Source organism: Stomoxys calcitrans, chromosome 3, assembly GCF_963082655.1.
Source record: "Stomoxys calcitrans chromosome 3, idStoCalc2.1, whole genome shotgun sequence".
Taxonomy (NCBI): Eukaryota; Metazoa; Arthropoda; class Insecta; order Diptera; family Muscidae; genus Stomoxys; species Stomoxys calcitrans.
The window spans coordinates 194,884,409-194,906,426 of NC_081554.1; the positions used below are offsets into that span (position 1 = coordinate 194,884,409).

General features: G+C 39.0%; 1 protein-coding gene across 1 annotated transcript in view; it reads left to right on the top strand.

Moving 5' to 3' along the window:
- The first annotated feature begins 14,442 nt into the window (after window positions 1-14,442).
- Window positions 14,443-22,018, top strand: part of LOC106084506 (ADAMTS-like protein 1) — a 206,898-nt gene continuing 199,322 nt past the window's right edge. Inside the window, exon 1 of the mRNA XM_059365112.1 lies at window positions 14,443-15,780. Within this exon, the coding sequence (XP_059221095.1) occupies window positions 15,767-15,780 (14 nt within the window). The 5' untranslated portion in view covers window positions 14,443-15,766. The remainder of the gene's footprint in view (window positions 15,781-22,018) is intronic.

Sequence of the window (22,018 nt, forward strand, 5' to 3'; positions counted from 1 at the left end):
ATCTATTTGCGGAAATACCATATATTGGGTTGCCCAAAAAGTAATTGCGGATTTTTCATATAGTCGGCGTTGACAAATTTTTTCACAGCTTGTGACTCTGTAATTGCATTCTTTCGTCTGTCAGTTATCAGCTGTTACTTTTAGCTTGCTTTAGAAAAAAAGTGTAAAAAAAGTATATTTGATTAAAGTTCATTCTAAGTTTTATTAAAAATGTATTTACTTTCTTTTAAAAAATCCGCAATTACTTTTTGGGCAACCCAATATAAGGCTACTTCGGCGGCAGTTAAGGTCCTTCTGGTGGCAGGTGGATTTGACGTGGTTCGTCGACTAAGAATTCCTGGATTTAAACTACCCAAGGAAACGGGGAATGGGAGACACAGAGCCCGTATTCTTGCAAAGAGTAGTCTAGATGTTTTTCTTCTTCCGTCGCCAAGCATTGAAAAAGAATCAGTAGTTGACAGCCTTGAAATAAATAAGTCTCATTACTGGCTGGCTTCCCTATATATGTCACACGATACAGAGATGCCGCCTTCAAGCCTTAAGTTGCTGGTTGAAGCCGCCTCTGTGGGGAAAAAGGAGCCTCATTGTAGAAAGTGATGATAATGTACATCACCAGACATGGGGAAGTTCGGATAAAACGAATATATTATAAGTTGCAATATGGAGGCCACCGTAGCGCAGAGGTTTGCATGTTCGCCTATGACCCTGAACACCTGGGTTCGAATCCTGGCAAGACCATCAAAAAAAATTTTCAGCGCTGCTTTTCCCCTCCTTAAGCTGGCAACATTTGTGAGGTACTATTTCAAGTAAAACTTCTCTCCAAAGGGGTGTCGCACTGCTGCACGCCGTTCGGACTCGGCTATAAAAAGGAGGCCATTTATCGTTGAGCTTAAACTTGAATCGGACTGCACTCATTGAAATGTGAGTAGTTTCCCCTATTTCTTAGTGGAATGTTCTTGGGCAAAATTTGCAATTGCAATCTAGCGATTTGCGATAAAGTAAATAAACCGACCTATATTGCCAGGAACAGGCAGGAGGTACTAGACGTTATCTTTGAATCGGAAGAGCTAAGTGGAACGATATGTATGTGGGAAGAATCGGATGTCCACAGCTTCTCTGATCAGCCTTGGAGAAAATACTGCAGAAGTGGTCCCTCGGCTAAACAGAAGGAAGGCGGCGGATTGGAATAGATTTCGGCACATATACTGCACGTCAATCCCTTCTAGACCACTAAAGGAAGTAGCAAATGCGGAGGATATACCCATAATGGTCAAGCAGATCACGAAGGCCCTGAATGACTCGCTTGTGTCAGCATGTCCTAGTGCCAAGCCAAGGAGCAAATAGCGACAGCAATGGTGGACCCCAGAGCTGGTTGGCCTTAGGAAGGACTGAAGAAATCTCTTCTACAGCGCAAAAACCACAAGAGCAACACACATTTGAGACATCTATAAGGCTGAGCTAGGAAAATACAAGAGCGAGCTGAGAAAAGCTCAAAAATGATGTGACCTAATATAGACTTTAGGTCTAGATAATGTGGTCTAATTTAGACGGCTTGCTGTCCCTTGCAAGAACAGATGTCTCACTCATTGTGAAGCTGTGAGGAAATCGAAGAAGAAGAGACAATAGAGCTCCTTCTGTGTGGGTTTGTGTCCCGCACTAGCAGTCAGAAGGAGTTCCACTCTAGGTTCTCATTTCTTTGAGAACCTCTCTGATTTTGGGCATGTGAACATTCCCAAGTTGTTTATCCTTTATCCTAATCCTCCATAGGATGGCGGTGTACTAATTTAGTCATTCTGTTTGTAACTCCTCGAAATATTCCTCTCAGATCTCATAAAGTATGTATATTCTTGATCCTCATGACATTTTAGCAAATGTCCTCCAATCTGTCCGTTCGTCTGTCTCTCGACAGCACTCTAACTTTCGAAGGAATAAAGCTAGCCGCTTGAAATTTTGCACAAATACTTCCTATTAGTGTAGGTCAGTTGGGATTGTAAATGGGATATATCGGTTCATGTTTGGATATAGCTGCCATATAAACCGATCTTGGGTCTTGACTTCTTGAGCCTCTAGAAGGCGCAATTCTTATCCGATAGGAATGAAATTTGGCACGACGTGTTTCGTTATGACTTTCAACAACAGTGTTAAGTATGATTTAAATCGGTTTACAACTTGATATAGCTGCCATATAAACCGATCTTGGATCTTAACTTCTTGAGCCACTAGAGGTCACACTTTTTATCCGATTTGGCTGAAATTTTGCATAAGGTGTTTTGTAAGTGCTCACCTTAATAATATAGATATTCAGCTTAATTTATTTCTGTTTGAAGGCTGTATTGACTCTTTCACTAGTTCTGGCATTCTTTTATACAAAATAATCAACTAGGATACTTAGTTGGTTATGAGTTGCCTTTACAAAATTTCCTTTTTTTTTCCTAAATTTCAAAGAATCGATTAAAATTAGCATTTTATATGAAAGGTGTTCATGCTTTTAGGAAGTGTTTGTTTCAAATTTGCTGCCGACTGAATTCTACGCCCTGGTGTAGCAACCTAATATTCTTGGAAATTAATAATCTACACCTGTCATCAAGAGGGTTAGTCCAATGTGTTTTTGTTTTACTTTCCCATTATGTCACTGCGACAGAATGCAGGCTGCGCTGCAGTAGTTTTTGTTATCCTAGCACATAAATAATCCCTAAAATTGTTTAGCCTCATAAAGAAACTCAATTAAATTCAATCAAGAGTTTCTTGTCTTTGGATGTATCATATTTTTAAACGAATTATTATCAGGCAATCAAGAGAACAGACAGAAAAATAAAACATGATTTAAATGCAATAAATTTGTAAATTATTAAGGAAGGGCTTTTTGCTCCTTTTGAATAAGGCAATGTTTCAAACTACGCCACTATTGTGGCAGTGGGTATTATGAATGCATTTACAATCAACAGAAGGAAATAAGATGGAGTCATATGGATCAACTGATATGCCATTTTTATACCCACCACCCTAGGATGAGGGTATATTAAACTAGTCATTCCGTTTGTAACAGTATATATATCCTGCATGGTCTCGAAATTCTGATTCGATCTAGCCATGTCCGTCCGTCTGTCGAAATCACGAAAGCGATCGAAAGCGTAATGCTGATCGCTCGAAATTTTGCACAAATACTTAATATTGATGTAGGTCGTTGAACATTGCAAATGGGCCACATCGGTGCAAATTTGGATATAGCTCCCACATAAACCGATCCACTTTGACCACTTTGACTTCTTGAGCCCCTGGAAGCGGGAATTATTCTCCGATTTGGCTGAAATTTTGCACATAATGTTCTCTTAAGACTTCCAACATCTGTTCTAAGTACCGTTAAAATCGGTCAAGAACCTGATGTAGCTCCCATATAAACCGATCACCCGATTTGATTTCTTGAGCCCCTGGTAGTCGCAATTTTCATCCGATTTGGCTGAAATTTTGTATATAGTGTTTTGTTATGCCTTTCAACAACTGTGCTTTGTACGGTCTTAATCGGTCTATAACCTGAACTAGATCCCATATTAACCGATCTCCCGATTTTTCTTCTTGTCTTACAATTGAGCAATAACAGTTCAAATCGGTCTATAAATCAAATCGGTGATATAGCTCTCAATAAACCGACATTCCGATTTGACTTCTTGAGTCTTTACAATCCGCAATTTTTGGGTATACATGGGTAATTATGATTAGGTTGAGCGGATCGCCCACCAAAGATAAGTTCACAATCAGCCAGTTTGGCCCACAGGAGGAATGGAGAGACCGATTAGGAGGTGAAGAAATACCATCACCACGCAGGCACGGATGTACCTACGCCGAAGCTTGTGGCACCCCCCGTCGGAACATCCTGTTCCTTCAACGAATCGTAGGAGACCTACCAGAGGTACGTTCGCAAGCTCACCCAAATCACAGAAGAAACGGAAACCAGAAAGAAGAGCCTACGTCCCTGCAAACCTGGACAAGAACACAGAAATTGCTCAATGTTCTCCTCTTCATCCTCATCGAGCCAACTACTACCGAAACCATTGTACGGTATAACCGCGCGTGCTGCCATGCGGCCTGTCGCTCAGTGTCCGGTAATGACCCCTGTCAGATACTCATCGACATCTTATCGAATGCCAGCAACTCCCTCGTCCTCCTACGGTCGATGACCGTTAATAGCGCCTTTGCAGTCCGGCAACCATCTACGAGTCCCACCTCGACGCCAATGTCTCGTTGGCCATCCTCTCTACTGTGTTCAGTAGCTCGACAAATGGCATATAGGCAAGACCGATGACTGGTCCGCCCAGCGCCGACGAACCCCTCCAGGCGCACTCGTCCGCCCTCTCATGCCCAGGAACCCATGTCAGCGTCACATCATGGACCCAGAGCCTATCCAGGGACCTAGACCTCACCATCTAGGTCCCAAGGCCTTGAGCGCCGCCATAGTGTCCACATAAATTCTGAGTTTCAAGGAGGGTAAGTCCCTTACCAGAATTTCCCTTATGGCCACTGCAATGGCACAGACCTCTGCCTGAAAGACTGAACACTCGTCCGGCAGTCTCAGAGATATAGTGACATAGAGTGCATCATAGTAGACACCCAATCCAGTGACTGACACTATCTTAGAGCCCTCTGTGTAGATCGAGGTCTCCTCCTCCTCAAGTACAGCATTCGTCCTTCTCAGGAAATTGAATGGCGAATGCCCTTACATCAGTCGGCACTGGAGCTAGGTAGTCGGAGATCCTCCTTAGTCTACCCTCCGCATCCATAACACCCAGAATCGAACTGTGGTTGCAACGGTACTCCTTCAGCATGACAAGCTCCCTCAGCTTAAGCTCTACCTTGGCGGCGCAGTTCGAATATAGGCCTCAATGGGCTGCATATCCAGCATCGCCGACAGGTCTGCCTGTTTTGCGGATCTCTGTGCCTCTGAGACCCCAACGCAGGGCAGTCTCTGGACCCCCTCGAACTCCCTAACGCGCGTCCTCTTCTCTACGGCATTCCACCATACCAGTGCTCCATATGCCAGTACTGGTTTCAGGATGGCCGTATACACCCAATAAATCATTTTGGGAGTTACTCCCCTCTTCCTACCGAACATCCTCCTGCAGGAGTAAAAAGCGCACAATTCCTTGCGGCTTCTCGCCTCGGTATTACTATTCCAGGACAGATTCGAATCGAGGACTATGGTAGGTACTTCACCTCCTTCGACAGCCGCAGGCTGGCCCCGTTCAAGGACGGGAGTCTGAACTACGGTATCTCATATCTACGCGTTGTTGTTGTAGCAGTGTTTTGTACACAGAGGAGGCAGACCTTTCCGATGAAGGACTTAATCGGGTCAATCCGGTACGTACAACCGGCTCCCAGGGGATTGATATCTACGGGTGTAGGGCACCAGCTCCGTCTTCCCTGGGTTGATCCCCAACCCTTTACCCTGGTAGCCCATTTCGACAACCTCCTCCGGTGATCCTTCCATAATCTCGCTGATCGTCGACAGAAACCTGCCTTGGGCCAGCAGCACGACGTCGTCCGCATAAGCGACAATCCTCGTGCCGTCCCCACCGATATCCATCAGGATTTCATTAATCACGAGGTTGCATAGAATCGGAGAGAACACCCCTCCTTGGGGCATTCCTCTGGTCATCCGCCTTCTGACCACACTATCTCCCAGGAGGTTCGCATTAATAATCCTGCTATAAAGCATATTATTGGTCAACTGGGAGCTTAAGCTATGAACCCCCTTTACCTTTTGGGTATTTACCCTTCGCCCAGCTTTGGCTTTAAGCTTAGCAAACAAATCCAAACAAGTAAAAACGTGCTAAGTTCGGCCGGGCCGAATCCTATATACCCTCCACCATGCATCACATTTGTCGAGTTCTATGCGCGGTATCTCTTTTTAGGCAAACAAAAAATTGCGCCTTGTAGGGGCTCAAGAAGCAAAATCGGGAGATCGGTATCAAGCTATTGATCGATTCAGACCATATTACATACGTATGTTGAAGGTCATGAGTGAAGCCTTTGTACAAAATTCCTGCCAAATCGGATGGGAATTGGGCCCTCTGGAGGCTCAAAAAGTCAAGAAAACACATCGGTTTATACGTCCGCTATATAAGGTTATGTACCGATTTGCGCCATACTTAGCACAGTTATTGGAAGTCATAACAAAACACCTTATGCAAAATCTCAGCCAAATCGAATAAGAATTGCGCCCTCTAGAGGCTCAAGAATTCAGTACCCAAGATCGGTTTATATGGCAGCTATATCAGGTTATAAACCGGTTTGCGCCATACTTAGCATAATTATTGGAAATCATAACAAAACACCTCGTGCCAAATTTGAGCCTAATCGGAGAATTGCGCCCTCTAGTGGCTTAAGAAGTCAAGGCCCAAGATCGGTTTATATGGCAGCTATATCAAAACATGGTCCGATTCAAACCATACATAGCACGCCCTCCAGAGGCTCAAGAAGTCAAGATCCCAGATCGGTTTATATGGCAGCTACATCAGGTTATGTACCGATTTGCGCCATACTTAGCACAATTATTGGAAGTCATAACAAAACACTTCATGCATCATCTCAGCCAAATCAAATAAGAATTGCGCCCTCTAGAGGCTCAAGAAATCAAGACCCCAGATAGGTTTATGACAGCTATATCAGGTTATGAACAGATTTCAACCATATTCAGCACGGTTGTTGGAAGTCAAAAAGAAACATCTGATGCAAAATTTCAGCCAAATCGGATAGGTATTGTGCCCTCTAGCGGTTCAAGAAGTCAAGATCCCAGATCGGTTTATATGGCAGCTATATCAAAACGTGGACCGATATAGCCCATTTACAACCTCAACTGACCTACACTAATAAGAAGTATTTGTGCAAAATTTCAAGGTCCTAGCTTTACTCCTTCGAAAGTTAGCGTGCTTTCGACAGACAGACGGACGGACGGACGGACAGAGAGACGCACATGGCTAGATCGACTTAAAATGACATGACAATAAAAAATAGATATACTTGTTGGGGTCTCGGAAGCATATTTTGAAGTGTTACAAACAGAATGAGGAAATTAGTATACCCCCATCCTATGGTAGAGGGTACACAAATTGTAATGCTCTTTACCACAGAGTAAAGTGTGGTATAGTTGATTATATTTCATTGCTCTGCACTGTAGTCATGCATGGGCCATCTCCATTTAATTCCATGCCATATTCAATGGATGTTTGCAAAATGGGCAAAATAGCATGTCTATGTTTAAAAATAATTCCTGACAATATTGTTGCAATTGAAAGCCTATTAAATGGTCGGTTAAATATTTGATTATACGCATCAGAGTAGCAATGCAAAAGCCGGGAATGCAATGCATCCAGCAGTTGACCAAACAACTGGCATATGAATTTATACATTCATTTCCCCCCCCCCCCCCCCCCCCATTTAGGAGGGGGGAGTGAGAAAATATCAAATAAATTATTGCAATGGAATGTGCATGCATTTGAGGCAATTATGGCATAATTAAATCGATTTCTATGCAATCAACACTCAAACTGTCGATTTATTCACCATAACACTGACCCAGTAATGGAGGGAGTGAGAGACACCTCCACAGGTCCACCATTGGGAAACGTATTTTATGACCCATGGGGTTGTTGGCGGTTGCTTGTATAAGTGAACCTGTCATGCTGCTTTGGCCGTTAGATTTCTCAAATTTAAATTCTCATTTGAATGTTCAATAAGCATTTAGGGCCATTTATGATTTTATGGACATCTCGTCGTTTGTCTCACATGCAGATTTGATGCTTTTAATGACTTTATTTTTTTTTATTTCACCTTTTGTTTTGTTTTACTGCAAGTCATGATATAAAAACCTAACTGATTTCCTGGGAGATGTGGTGGTGGTGCGGCTTTCTTTTCCTTAGTTCGTTGATGTGGGGAAATGAAACATAAAATTGAATGGATGGTGGGCTCACGTTTTATTTTTCATCAAATGATTTCTTTTGTTTTCTTTGAAATATTCGTGATTAACGTTGCATTCTTTTCATTTTTCGAAAATTTCGTTAACTTGTAGATTTTATAATTTTTTCTTCAGTGCTTCATGTGTTAATTTATTTACAAGCATGTAATCACTATGATTTATTGCCATTGTAACGTTGGTTCTTTTCATGGAAAGTGGTGTTTTATAAGGTGTTGGAAAAATTTGGGAAACTTCAGCGGAGCTCAATAAAATTAATTCCATAAAAGGATTGCCCCTTTGGACCACCAACAATAGGCTTGGAAAATAATCGCACCCCTCATAATGATCAATTATAGTAATTTATTCATAGTTATCAAAGGAGTTTTAGATTTCTCGGAAAATTCAAAGTGGGATATTTGGGCAGCATACAGGGCCACCTTGGGTACAAAGAACAATGCGTAGTATAATCGATGGGTTCGATGGGGATTGCTTATTTGAGAAATTTGACCACTTATTGACCTAATGATTATTGATGTGAGTATGAGAAGGAGGCACCGTGGCGCAGAGAGGTTAGCATGTTCGCCTATGATGCCGAATACTTGGCTTCAATCCAAGCGCAAAAAATTTTCACCGGAAAATAAATGCGCCTTTTATAGGCCAAAATCTTAAATCGAGAAATCGGTCTATATGGCAGCTATATCCAAATCTGAAACGATCAGGGCCAAAATGAAGAACGATGTCGATGGGCCTAATGCAATTCAATGTCCCAAATTTTAACAAAATCGGAAAATAAATGTGGCTTTTATGGGCCTAAGACCCTTAATCGGAGGATCGATCTATATAGCACCTATATCCAAATCTGGACCGATCTGAGCCATATTGATGAAGGATATCGAAGGGCCTAACACTACTCACTGTCCCAAATTTCAGCAAAATCGGATAATAAATGTGGCTTTTATGGGCCTAAGACCCAAATAGGAGAATCGGTCTATATCGCACCCATATCCAAATCTGGACCGATCAGTGCGATATTGCAGAAGTATGTCAAGGGGCTTGACATAATTCACTGTCCTAAATTTTGGCGACATCAGATAATAAATGCGACTTTTATAGGCCCAAAATCTTAAATCGAGAGATCGGTCTATATGGCAGCTATATGCAAGTCTAAACCGATCAGGTCCAAATTGAAGAAAGATGCCGATGGGCCTAAGACAACTCACTGTCCCATTTTTCGCAAAATCGAAAAATAAATGTGGCTTTTATGGGTCTAAGACCCTAAAATGGAGGATCGGTCTATATGGCACCTATATCCAAATCTGAACCGATCTGAGCCTAATTGGCGAAGAATGTCGAAGGGCCTAACTCAACTCACTGTCCCGAATTTCAGCAAAATCGGATAATAAATGTGGCTTTTATGGGCCTTAGACTCTAAAATGGAGGATCGGTCTATATGGCACCTATATCCAAATCTAGACCGATCTGAGCCTAATTTACGAAGAATGTCGAAGGGCCTAACTCAACTCACTGTACCGAATTTCAGCAAAATCGGATCCTTATTCTTATCCTTATCCTTATCCTTATCCTTATCCTTATCCTTATCCTTATCCTTATCCTTATCCTTATCCTTATCCTTATCCTTATCCTTATCCTTATCCTTATCCTTATCCTTATCCTTATCCTTATCCTTATCCTTATCCTTATCCTTATCCTTATCCTTATCCTTATCCTTATCCTTATCCTTATCCTTATCCTTATCCTTATCCTTATCCTTATCCTTATCCTTATCCTTATCCTTATCCTTATCCTTATCCTTATCCTTATCCTTATCCTTATCCTTATCCTTATCCTTATCCTTATCCTTATCCTTATCCTTATCCTTATCCTTATCCTTATCCTTATCCTTATCCTTATCCTTATCCTTATCCTTATCCATATCCTTATCCTTATCCTTATCCTTATCCTTATCCTTATCCTTATCCTTATCCTTATCCTTATCCTTATCCTTATCCTTATCCTTATCCTTATCCTTATCCTTATCCTTATCCTTATCCTTATCCCTATCCTTATCCCTATCCTTATCCTTATCCTTATCCTTATCCTTATCCTTATCCTTATCCTTATCCTTATCCTTATCCTTATCCTTATCCTTATCCTTATCCTTATCCTTATCCTTATCCTTATCCTTATCCTTATCCTTATCCTTATCCTTATCCTTATCCTTATCCTTATCCTTATCCTTATCCTTATCCTTATCCTTATCCTTATCCTTATCCTTATCCTTATCCTTATCCTTATCCTTATCCTTATCCTTATCCTTATCCTTATCCTTATCCTTATCCTTATCCTTATCCTTATCCTTATCCTTATCCTTATCCTTATCCTTATCCTTATCCTTATCCTTATCCTTATCCTTATCATTATCATTATCCTTATCCTTATCCTTATCCTTATCCTTATCCTTATCCTTATCCTTATCCTTATCCTTACCCTTATCCTTATCCTTATCCTTATCCTTATCCTTATCCTTATCCTTATCCTTATCCTTATCCTTATCCTTATCCTTATCCTTATCCTTATCCTTATCGTTATCCTTATCCTTATCCTTATCCTTATCCTTATCCTTATCCTTATCCTTATCCTTATCCTTATCCTTATCCTTATCCTTATCCTTATCCTTATCCTTATCCTTATCCTTATCCTTATCCTTATCCTTATCCTTGTCCTTATCCTTATCCTTATCCTTATCCTTATCCTTATCCTTATCCTTATCCTTATCCTTATCCTTATCCTTATCCTTATCCTTATCCTTATCCTTATCCTTATCCTTATCCTTATCCTTATCCTTATCCTTATCCTTATCCTTATCCTTATCCTTATCCTTATCCTTATCCTTATCCTTATCCTTATCCTTATCCTTATCCTTATCCTTATCCTTATCCTTATCCTTATCCTTATCCTTATCCTTATCCTTATCCTTATCCTTATCCTTATCCTTATCCTTATCCTTATCCTTATCCTTATCCTTATCCTTATCCTTATCCTTATCCTTATCCTTATCCTTATCCTTATCCTTATCCTTATCCTTATCCTTATCCTTATCCTTATCCTTATCCTTATCCTTATCCTTATCCTTATCCTTATCCTTATCCTTATCCTTATCCTTATCCTTATCCTTATCCTTATCCTTATCCTTATCCTTATCCTTATCCTTATCCTTATCCTTATCCTTATCCTTATCCTTATCCTTATCCTTATCCTTATCCTTATCCTTATCCTTATCCTTATCCTTATCCTTATCCTTATCCTTATCCTTATCCTTATCCTTGTCCTTATCCTTATCCTTATCCTTATCCTTATCCTTATCGAAAGATCCGTTAGTTTTCAGGCAAATCGGTTTAGTATTACGACCTATGGAGGTTCAAGAAGTTTATTCGGGAAATCGAGCGGAAGAACAGATAAATTGACAGTGAGCTGTTCTAGGCCCCTCGATGGGATATTATTTAGATATAGTCCCATAAATGGCGCCATTTTTAACCCATTTGGCTGTGAATAGTGAGTATAGATCCCACATTACCTTACCGAAAAAGATGCAGATTGCAACTTGGACCTGTTTAAGGTCCGATTTCGTTACAATTTTAGAACAGTGAGTACTACCCCACTATGATCGTGCCAACCTTTTTTAAGTTTATAATATAGCTGCCATATAAACCGATTTTTAGATTTGACTTCTTGAGTCTCCAGCAAGTGCAATAACCAGTTAATTGAAATTTTTCAAGTGGTCTTTTGACATGACTTCCAATAACTGTACCAAGCATGGTTCTAATCGTTTCAAAACATGGTATAGCTCCCATACAAATCCTATCAGCCGATTTTATTTCTTAAGCCTCTAGGTGGTACAATAATTACTCGATTTTGAGTTGGCTGGTATATTAATCGTGGTTGTTGTTGTTGTTGTTGTAGCAGTGTGTTGTACACTGCGGCGGCAACCCTTGCCGATGAAGGAATCCATCGGGTTAATTCGGTACGCACAACCGGCTGCCATTCGATTTTGTTATTGGAGGCCACCGTGGCGCAAAGATTACCATGTCCACCTATGACGCTGAACGTCTGGGTTGGAATTCCGGCGTAAATTTGTTCAGCGGTGGTTATTTGCGGTAGTGGCTGGCAACATTTGTTAAATCCTCTCAGCACTCATTGTTATAAGGGAAGTATCCTCTGTTTCTTAATGAAATTTAGTGGTTTAGTATTTTTTTCTAAGGATATATAAAATTAGCCTAGCTAAACTTAAATCGCTTTCACCTGTTTTTACAAGCGGAATGATCAAATTGGCAAATCCCCTTTCTAAAAACGTCATGGCATAATTAAAACAATTTCATAGCTTTCTTGATTCATTTATAAAAGTTGGCTACTATTTTCAATTACAAAGTTTAACATCTTTATTGCTTAGTCGTGATTATAAGCATTCATTTATGATAAGTTTTGTAGTAGCTAGACATCATATAATTCCTTTTAAAACTTGATTCCCAAAAACATAAAAAATGTTCCTTTTAAACTGTGCTCATTAATTTAAAATTTCTCATAGTTTTGCTGCCGTTATCAACTCATTTATTTCAAGCTTAAATATTTTGGATTTTCTAAGGTCTTTCAGTTTTTATAGGCAACAAATTATTTTCATTTTCTTATAAAATCAATTTATTGTGACTTTGGTCACGACTTACAATGCAGCCATTATTGTAAGCCTCTTAAGTGATCCAAATCATGAATGAATGACCAACAAATTGAAGAGAGCTATGACAGCTAGCCAATGCAACCACCCCACACCACTTAAAGGTTTTACAAGTAAAATACGAAATTCTTAAACCCACTAACATTGAAGCTGGAGAAATCATAAAATGGGCAAAAAGAACAAAAGCGCGTTTGAAGGAAATCCGCTTACCTGAGACATAAAGAAGGAAATGCATTTGTCAAAATTTTAAAATGGAGGAGGTAGCCTTAAAGAGGGAAATGCATTTAAGGCGATGGGAGGTTGGTAAGCTTTTCTTAACTTTTGGTGCATTTTGGCCATTTCTTAGACTTACACATGTCGCTTTTTAAGCTCAGTTTATATGCTCAGATACTTGCGTTTGTTCTCACGAATACCGCCATCACTCGAGAGTGTGGGAGGTCAGCTGAAGCTAAATTAAAATGTAACATATTGTGGGTATCTTTGGCCTTAAGCTACTTTCCAACACCATGACATGTTCATTCTTAAAATGACTTTGACTTATTTTCAAAAAAATTGCCTCATTTAATAGAAATCAACCTCTCTCACTCTTATACTCCTTTACGATTTTTTTTAAAGCTGGTGGTTATTGATGCCAATGATTGAGCTATAATAAGTTCTTCGTCTCCATAGATGGGGTAACATAGGCCAAGAGCCACGAGGAGCATCCTATGTCACGCCTTGGCCTTTGCCTTGGTGAAAACTTGGATAATATTTGCGGTTATGACGAAAACATGCAGCATCTCTTCCTATTAACGCCAGATTTTCACGCCAGAAGGAGTGGACTATCCTCGGATTCAGGCCCCATTCCGATTCAGGACCCATTATTGATGCCAATGATTGAGCTATAATAAGTTTTACGTCTCCATAGATGGGGTAGCATAGGCCAAGAACCACGAGGAGCATCCTATGTCACAGCTTGGCCTTGGCCTTGGTGAAAACTTGGATAATGCTTGCGATTATAACAAAAGCCTGCAGCATCTCTTAACCTATTAACGCCAGATTTTCACGCCAGAAGGAGTGGACTATCCTCGGTTTCAGGCCCCATTTCGAGCCTACAGCCCGTCTATATAGTGCCCAGTATCTGTGAGCCTTTTCATTACGCTGCTGAATATGACACTTCCCATTAAGTTTCCCATCCAAGATAACTCAAGGAGATAACAACCGCTAAAAGTTCTTTCTGATGTTCATGCTGGGGTTTGAACCCAGACGTTCGGCGTCATAGGAGGGCATGCTAATCTCTGCGCAACGGTAGCCTCCTCACTCTCTCTATCGACTCATAAAAACATATAAATTAGGCCTTCTTAAAAAATATCACCTCGCTCTTGTAAATACTTGTCTGGCGACTCCCTGCACAGCTCACAGTCCGCAGGCAGCTTGGCTTTATTTGTTATCTGTTAAAAAATACCTCGAAATCTGCCTAAGTCTCCGTTCCACCAAACAGTTTTCGATCTCTTACCCATATAAATCAGAATGCATTTCTCCTTCTCAACAAAGTTTCTGAAAAGTGTTGCTTTCAACAAATGTTGCTAACATGTAATGCCCTAGCAACATTGTTGCCCTCATCATGTTGCTTAGTTGGTAAATGCCAATGGAGCCACTGGCAACTCACCACTACTCATCAGCATAACTGCACTTTGTTAGCACACATACATGTGTATGGGTCTCAGTTTTGGGGGGCTTCTTGTGTGCGCTGCTTTGCTTATCAATTCAGTCATTGTGGTGCCGCTAATGCAACAAGAAGGTTGTTGGGTTGAACGCTGGTCAGAGACATATAAACGTTCGGTGTACACACATACATACGTATTGATGAAATAACGAAACATTAAACAAAACCAGGCTGCTGCGTAAGCCAATCGGTTGTGCAATAACAAAAGAAATAAAAAAAAAAAAAACGAAAAACCGAGAGCCACTACTATCAGTCACTCATACAATAATGCTCACCAATTGTGAGGTGAATTTCCAACAACTTCCTTCCGTTTTACTATCAAGTTTTGGTCAAATGTGTGCCTCTGCAGGGAGCGCGCATAAAGGCTAAAGTTGGTGTTTTTTTCTTTGTTACTTTGCCGCTCTGGCTCTCAATCTTTTTGTGTGTGTTTGAATAACTCTCTGGGTGACAGGTTAATCGTAAATTGGCCTTTCGTGCTTAGGCTAAGGCGGCTCGTGCTCGTGCCTCAGAGAGCTTTATACGAAAGTGCGTGAGTATGAAACGTTAGTTTTCAAGTGATGTTAAACGAGTTAACATGTGTTTTGCGTAAAAGCCGGTGTGTGATAATAACAAAAAAAAGGGTTTTGAATAATAAAAACAACAACAACAAAAGAAAAGAAAAAAGTGTTAAAAATTAGAAAAAAAATTAAACTTAAAAAAATAATTATAAAGAAAAATACATAAGAAAAGGTTTTTGTTAACAAAAACCTTAGGGGCTTTGGAAACCTTACTCTCTGCCTCTCTATCTCTCTTTACGATTTTTTCAAGCCAAAGTTTTATGTTGTATGTGTGTGGGTGTATGTGTTTAAGCATTTGATTGCCCTGCCATTAAGATATTGTGTGTGTGTGTGTATGATGTTTCAAATTTCCCCAAACAAAAGTTCTTAACCAAATCCATAACTGCAAAGGACATTTGTCATAAAATTAAAATTTCTCTCATCTCCAAAGAAAATGAAATTCACTTGGTATCCTGTATATGTGGGTGGTGTAGGTGTAATGTGTTAACTTGAAATGGAAAAAAGATAAATTTATAAAAAAAAATTGTGCGTGTGCGTGTGCCCTAAATGAAATATTGTTGCAAAAAAGAAGTGTAAACAAAAATCTTAGCAAAAGAGCCGTTATAAATCAGCACAAATCTGCCAAAAAAAAAAAAAAGTTTTGACAAAGCAAAACAAAAGAAAACCAAAAACGAAACAAAACAAAAGTGTTGACAATTTCGTATAGCCTGAGAAAAACACAAGGACCAATTTAAAGCCATCTTATCCCACCAATAAACAAGAAAAAACAAAAGAAGAGGAAAAGGATTATCTCATGCTTTTTTAAGGATACGCCAACAAATGTGGGACTCATGAAGCTATTCAAGTAAGTTTAATGTAAACGAAATCAAAAATAAAAATTTAAAAAAAATTAAAAATAATTTAAAAATAATAAAAATAATTAAAAAAAATAAATTTAAAAATTAAAAATTTTATAGTATTAACAGTTACTTCTTTCTTTTAAACACCCATTAACTCTCATAATAATATTTGTATTAAAATTAAATATGCACTTAATAATATATCAATTATGACATTGAGGCAATGTTCTTTGATACCTTAAAAACTATTTCGTCTAACTCTTTGCCCAAAGGCACATTTCTTTGCTTAACGTTTTATACCCAAGTTTTGCCTTTCATGTGTTACAACATTTCCTTAAAATTTTTTATATCCTGTTTCGTTGTTGCCTGTTTGTTTGTTTATTTGTTTGTTTTATTTGTTGCCTCCACCCCCGCAAAACTCCCTCATCACCTAATTTTCCTTCCTTGACACGAACTACCGTTGTTAAATTTTATTTCCGTTAAACAAATATGCGAATGCATTGCATATGTCATGGCATAAGGGACCTCCAGTCAGGAGGTGATTTTATGACTTAATGTTGTGGAGGAGGGGGAGACAAGTTTTTGTTTGTTCAACGCCTTCTCATAAAGTTTGTACAAGTTTTATGTCTCTTTTGCTTTTTTTTCTGGGGAAAATTTGAAAAATTCCCCAAGTTTAATTGAAAAACTTTGTGACAGCCGATTTGGGATAGAATCTCGATATGCTAAATAAATCAAAGTTTTGCACAAAAAGGTTTGTGAGAGTTTTAGGATTAAAAATCCTTGGAGAAATTAGATAATCTTATGGAAAAACCAGTTAAATTGAAATATGAGATTCAAAAATGATTCTAGTATACGGCAGTATACAAATTTTTGATCAAAATATGGTGCGCATGCTCAATAATGCGGATGTGTGTATGGGTTATGCTTTCAAACATTAAGAATCCTATCACAGTAGATTAGTAACATCTAATTTTAAACAACAGGTAAAAACGTGCTAACCCACCACCATGAATTCTGCTAAATATTTCCAATACAAATTTCTGCCAAATCAGGCAAAAATTTAAACTTCTAGGGGACGTAGAAGAATAATAGGCAGCTGGGTTTATATGGGAGCTATATTAGATTATAGAGTACTTTGACCAATACTTACCAAGGATATCTATACCTATAAAACAGTTGCGTGACTGTCTGATTGCTGGATTTGGTTAAGGCTGAATTTGGTAATATTCGTACGTTTAGGTACTAAAAAGTACGAAATGGTACACATTTGCCCAGTGCGAACGGAAAGGGCTAGAATCATGTTCTTGGGCTCAAATTAAACAGCGTATCGAAAATAAAGTTTGGTAAAAAAATGTTTGAATATCGTACCGATAGTGGGAGACATAACACGTTTAGTACCGCAATTGGTACTATTTGGTACTCTCTTTTGTAAATTAAACTAGAGCTCTAAATTTTAGAATTTAGATCCACTATGTCATCCTTAATTGGGTGACTACCGTGAAAGAGTTTTTGGAAATTTGTACCTTTAGGTACCAAAAAAAATATCAAAATAGTACCGGTAACGAGAGAAAACGTACAATAATACCGCAATTGGTACCATTTGGTACTTTCTTTACAGATGGAACTGGAGGTCTACAATTTGGCACTTAGGTACAATTTGGAAATATATGATAGGTGACTTAATGATCTATTTAAAATTCTTATATTTTGGTACCAAAATTGGTACCATTTGGTACGAATGAAGCTAGAGGCATGATATTTGGCATGCTTGTATAGCTAGGTAAAATATGACGGGTGACCATGATGTTTTTACAAGTCGTACATTTTGGTACCAATATTGGCACCATTTGGTACTTTTTGCGCAGATGGAGCTGGAGGTCTAAAACTTAGCGTGAAGATTAAACTTTGAAATATATGATAGGCGACTAAATGACATGTTCACAATTCGAACATTTTGGTACCAATATTGGTATTTTATTTAATGTTGGAACTATAGGTCCGAATTTGGGCATGTAGGTACATGATGGATGAATAAATGATCTATTCCAATTTTGTACATTTTGGTACCGAAATTGGTACCATTTTTATACCCTCCACCATAGGATGGGGGTATACTAATTTCGCCATTGTGTTTGTAACACCTCGAAATATGTGTCTAAGACCCCATAAAGTATATATATTCTTGATCGTTATGACATTTTAAGCCGATATAGCCATGTCCGTCCCTTTGACCGTCCGTTTGCTCATCTGGCTGTCGAAAGCACGCTAAATTTGGAAGGAGTAGAGCTAGCCGCTTGAAATTTTGCACGGATACTTTTTATAAGTGTAGGTCAGTAAGGATTGTAAATAGGCCAAATCGGTACGTGTTTTGATATAGCTGCCATATAAACCGGTCTTGGGTCTTGACTTCTTGAGCCTCTAGAGGGCGCAATTCTTATCCGATTGGGCTGAAATTTTGCACCAGGTGTTTACTAAGTATGGTTTACATCGGTTTATAACCTGATGTAGCTGTCACATAAGCCGATCTGGGGTTTTGACTTTTTGCGCCTCTAGAGGGCGCTATTCTTTTCCGATTTGGCTGAAATTTTACATGAGGTGTTTTTTATGACTTCTAACAACTGTGCTTAAAATTGTTCAAAGCGGTCCATAACCTGATATAGCTGACATATAAACCGGTCTTGAATCTTGACTTCTTGAGCCACTAGAAGGCACAATTTTTCCGGTCTGGCTGAAATTTTGCATGACTTGTTTTGTTATGACTACAAACAACTGTGCCATATATGGTTCAAATAATTCTTATTAGTGTAGCTCGTTTGGGATTGTAAATGGGCCATACCGGTCCATGTTTTGATATAGCTGCCATATAAACCGATCTGGGGTCTTGACTTCTTGAGCCACTAGTGTGCGCAATTCTTATCCGATTGGGCTGAAATTTTGCATCAGGCGTTTCGATATAATATCCGACAACTGTGCCAAGTATGGTTCAAATCGATCCATAACCCGAAATAGCTGTCATATAAACCGATCTTTTGTCTTGACTTCTTGAGCCTCTAGAGGGCGCAATTCTTATCTGACTTGAATGAATTTTTGCACGAAATATTTTGTTATGATTTCCAACAACTGTGCCAAGTATGGTTCAAATCGGTCGGTAACCTGACATAACTGACATATAAACCGATCTGGGGTCTTGACTTCTTGAGCTAGTAGAGGGCGCAATTCTCTTCCGATTTGACAGAAATTTTGCACGTGGTGTTTTGGTATCACTTCCAACAACTGTGCTAAGTATGGCGTAAATAGGTACGTAACCTGATATAGCTGCCATATAAACCGATCTGAGGACTTGACTTCTTGAGCTTCTAGAAGGCGTAATTCCTATCCGATTTGGCTGAAATTTTGCATGACGTATTTTATTCTTACTTTCAACAACTGTGTCAAGTAAGGTACATCTCGGTTCATAACCTGATATAGCTGCCATATAAACCGATCTGGGATCTTGACTTCTTGAGTCTCTAGAGGTCGCAATTATTGGGTTGCCCTAAAAGAAAGTAAATGCATTTTTAATAAAACTGAGAATGAACTTTAATCAAATATACTTTTTTACACTTTTTTTCTAAAGCAAGCTAAAAGTAACAGCTGATAACTGACAGAAGTAAGAATGCAATTACAGAGTCACAAGCTGTGAAAAAATTTGTCAACGCCGACTTTATGAAAAATCCGCAATTACTTTTTGGGCAACACAATATTTACCAATTTGCTTGAAATTTTGTACGGCGGATCCTCTCATGACCATCAACATACGTGTTTATTATGGTCTGAATCGGTATGTATCCCGATACAGCTCCCATATATATCGATCTCTCTATTTTACTTCTTGAGCCCCCAAAGGGCGCAATTCTTATTCGAATTGGCTGACATTTTCACGGTTTAATTTAATTGTGGTCCAAACCGGACCATATCTTAATATCGCTCTAATAGCAGAGCAAATCTTTTCTTATATCCTGTTTTGCCTAAGAAGTGATGCCGGGAAATGAACTCAACAAATGCGATCCATGGTGGAGGGTAGATAAGATTCGGCCCGGCCGAACTTAGCACGCTTTTACTTGTATTGGTCTAGGGATTAACCTTATTCAAATTGGAAAAAATCTGATGAGATTTGGATATAGCTCCCATATGATGTGTTTGTCCCATTTGGACTAATATCGTCATTTAAGACCCAATTCTCATGAAATTTGGTACAAGGGAGTCTCTTATGAGTCTCGACAGTGCAAGTGAAATTTATAGAAATTGGTTCAGACTTAGATATAACTCCGAGATATATCTATCGCCCATTTTTAACTTCTACAGCCTTTACAATCCCATTTATCAACCGATCTTTTCAAAACTTTGCACCACGCTTTATTATGCCCTATAACAAAATGTGCGGATTTTGGCTGAAATTGGTTCAGATTTGAATATAGCTCATCCGATTTGGACTAATATGGCAATAATTTGGTCATTTAACAACCGATCCATAAAAAATTTGTCACAAAGTTTTTTCTTATGACTGTTCTGAACTTTGGTAAATTTAATAAAAATATGTTCTGATTTCGTTAAAGCTCACATATATATATTTCCCCCGATATCCAGTTTGAAGGTCTTTGTTAATGAATTTGTAAAACAATCTTCTTAAAATTTTGCACAACGATTTTCTCTGAGACACGATATGCCCCAATTCTACATTTCAAATGTAAGCAAGTTTCAGTTCTTACAACTTAGCGTGCACACCCAATGTGGTGTAGGGTGGCAAAAGGTATGTTTCGCCCGACTTTAGGCTGTCCTTACTTGTTTTCATATAAAAACTCTTCAAATAATGGCTACTATACATTAAAGAGAAATGTTTTTAATAAATAAACACAAAATTCCCATCAATGGCTTTAATACTTTCCTATCCATATCGAAAAACAAAACCAATTCTATGCGATAGTGTTTCCATAGCCGGCCTTTAATGTCAACATATGCCATTTGGCCTTTATTTCACTTTGGCTTAAATATGCTTTTCTTCATTGCGACTTCACATGATTAAAGCCCTGTTATCAGCCATGTTAAAACAGAATGTAGTGTTAAGACTTCTTATCATCATCAGTACGAACTACAAGAAGAAAATGTGAGAAACAAAGGGCACCACCTCCATTATTTAGAGGCAAAAAAAATTGTTTTCTTATACAAGAGTTTCTGCCTACTATTGCTCCAATACCAAAAAAAAACACAAGACCTAGAAGAAACCGTAAGAAATATTTTGCTAAATGGATAGGAAATCTGCCAACTTTAGCCATTGCCGGTAATCGTCTCAGTTCAACTTGTACTTGAGTTGAGTTGAGTTGAGATTTATTTTCCAGATTCGAAAAAATCGTTAAACATTTACAGATGCACTCTGTCACACAACTACACCACCCACACTCACACCCATCCAACGAAGTTCGTCTGTTGAAGTGAGCCAAGGAAACGGAAGCAGACTTTGCCGCTTGGGCACGAATAGTAAAAGAAACACGAAATCCTATGGCAGCTTTTGTTTCAAAACATCCTTCTTCGATTCAGCAGCTTTTCTCTCTCTCCACTTACCAATTCTTCTTCCGAGGGCTTATAAAAATTTAATTTTTTCAATTTATAACTGCCGCCATTAAGTCGCACAGAGTCACTACTCTTAGCTGCAAGCATAGAAATAGCACAAGGGCAGGGATCTGCCAACAGAGGTACAGCATTTTGACATTTTGAGGAAATAGAAAAATGTGCCGAAAGGAAATGAGAAATTCTCTACAAAAATACGTTTCTTGGCTTTAATTTTTGTTGTTGTTTTCTTTGTTTTTCATAATTAAAAATTAAAATGGTCCTTTAACAATGGCTGTGCCATAATGAAACAGGCAAAAAGAAAAAACGTCACGAAATGTTGGCCATTTGCTAATATCAATTGTCTTGCCTCACCGCACTCCCCCCCTACTTAGGGTGGTTGAAGGCAGTATGCTGCAGTAGACTGCTGGGCACATTGTTGTCACATGGCCTAATGGGAGAACTCAAAAGGCAAAATGTTAGACAAAGGACAATACAACATCAGCGCTTCGTGTGCAGAATAAACATTGGTACTAAAAAGCAAATGGCATTAAAACGGCTTTAGCTGTGGCATAGGTAGAGATTTGTATACCCAGCTAAAGAGAAAGTCTGGTAAATACAATTTTACAATTGGGTGAGCTGAGTTGAGAAGAGATATCG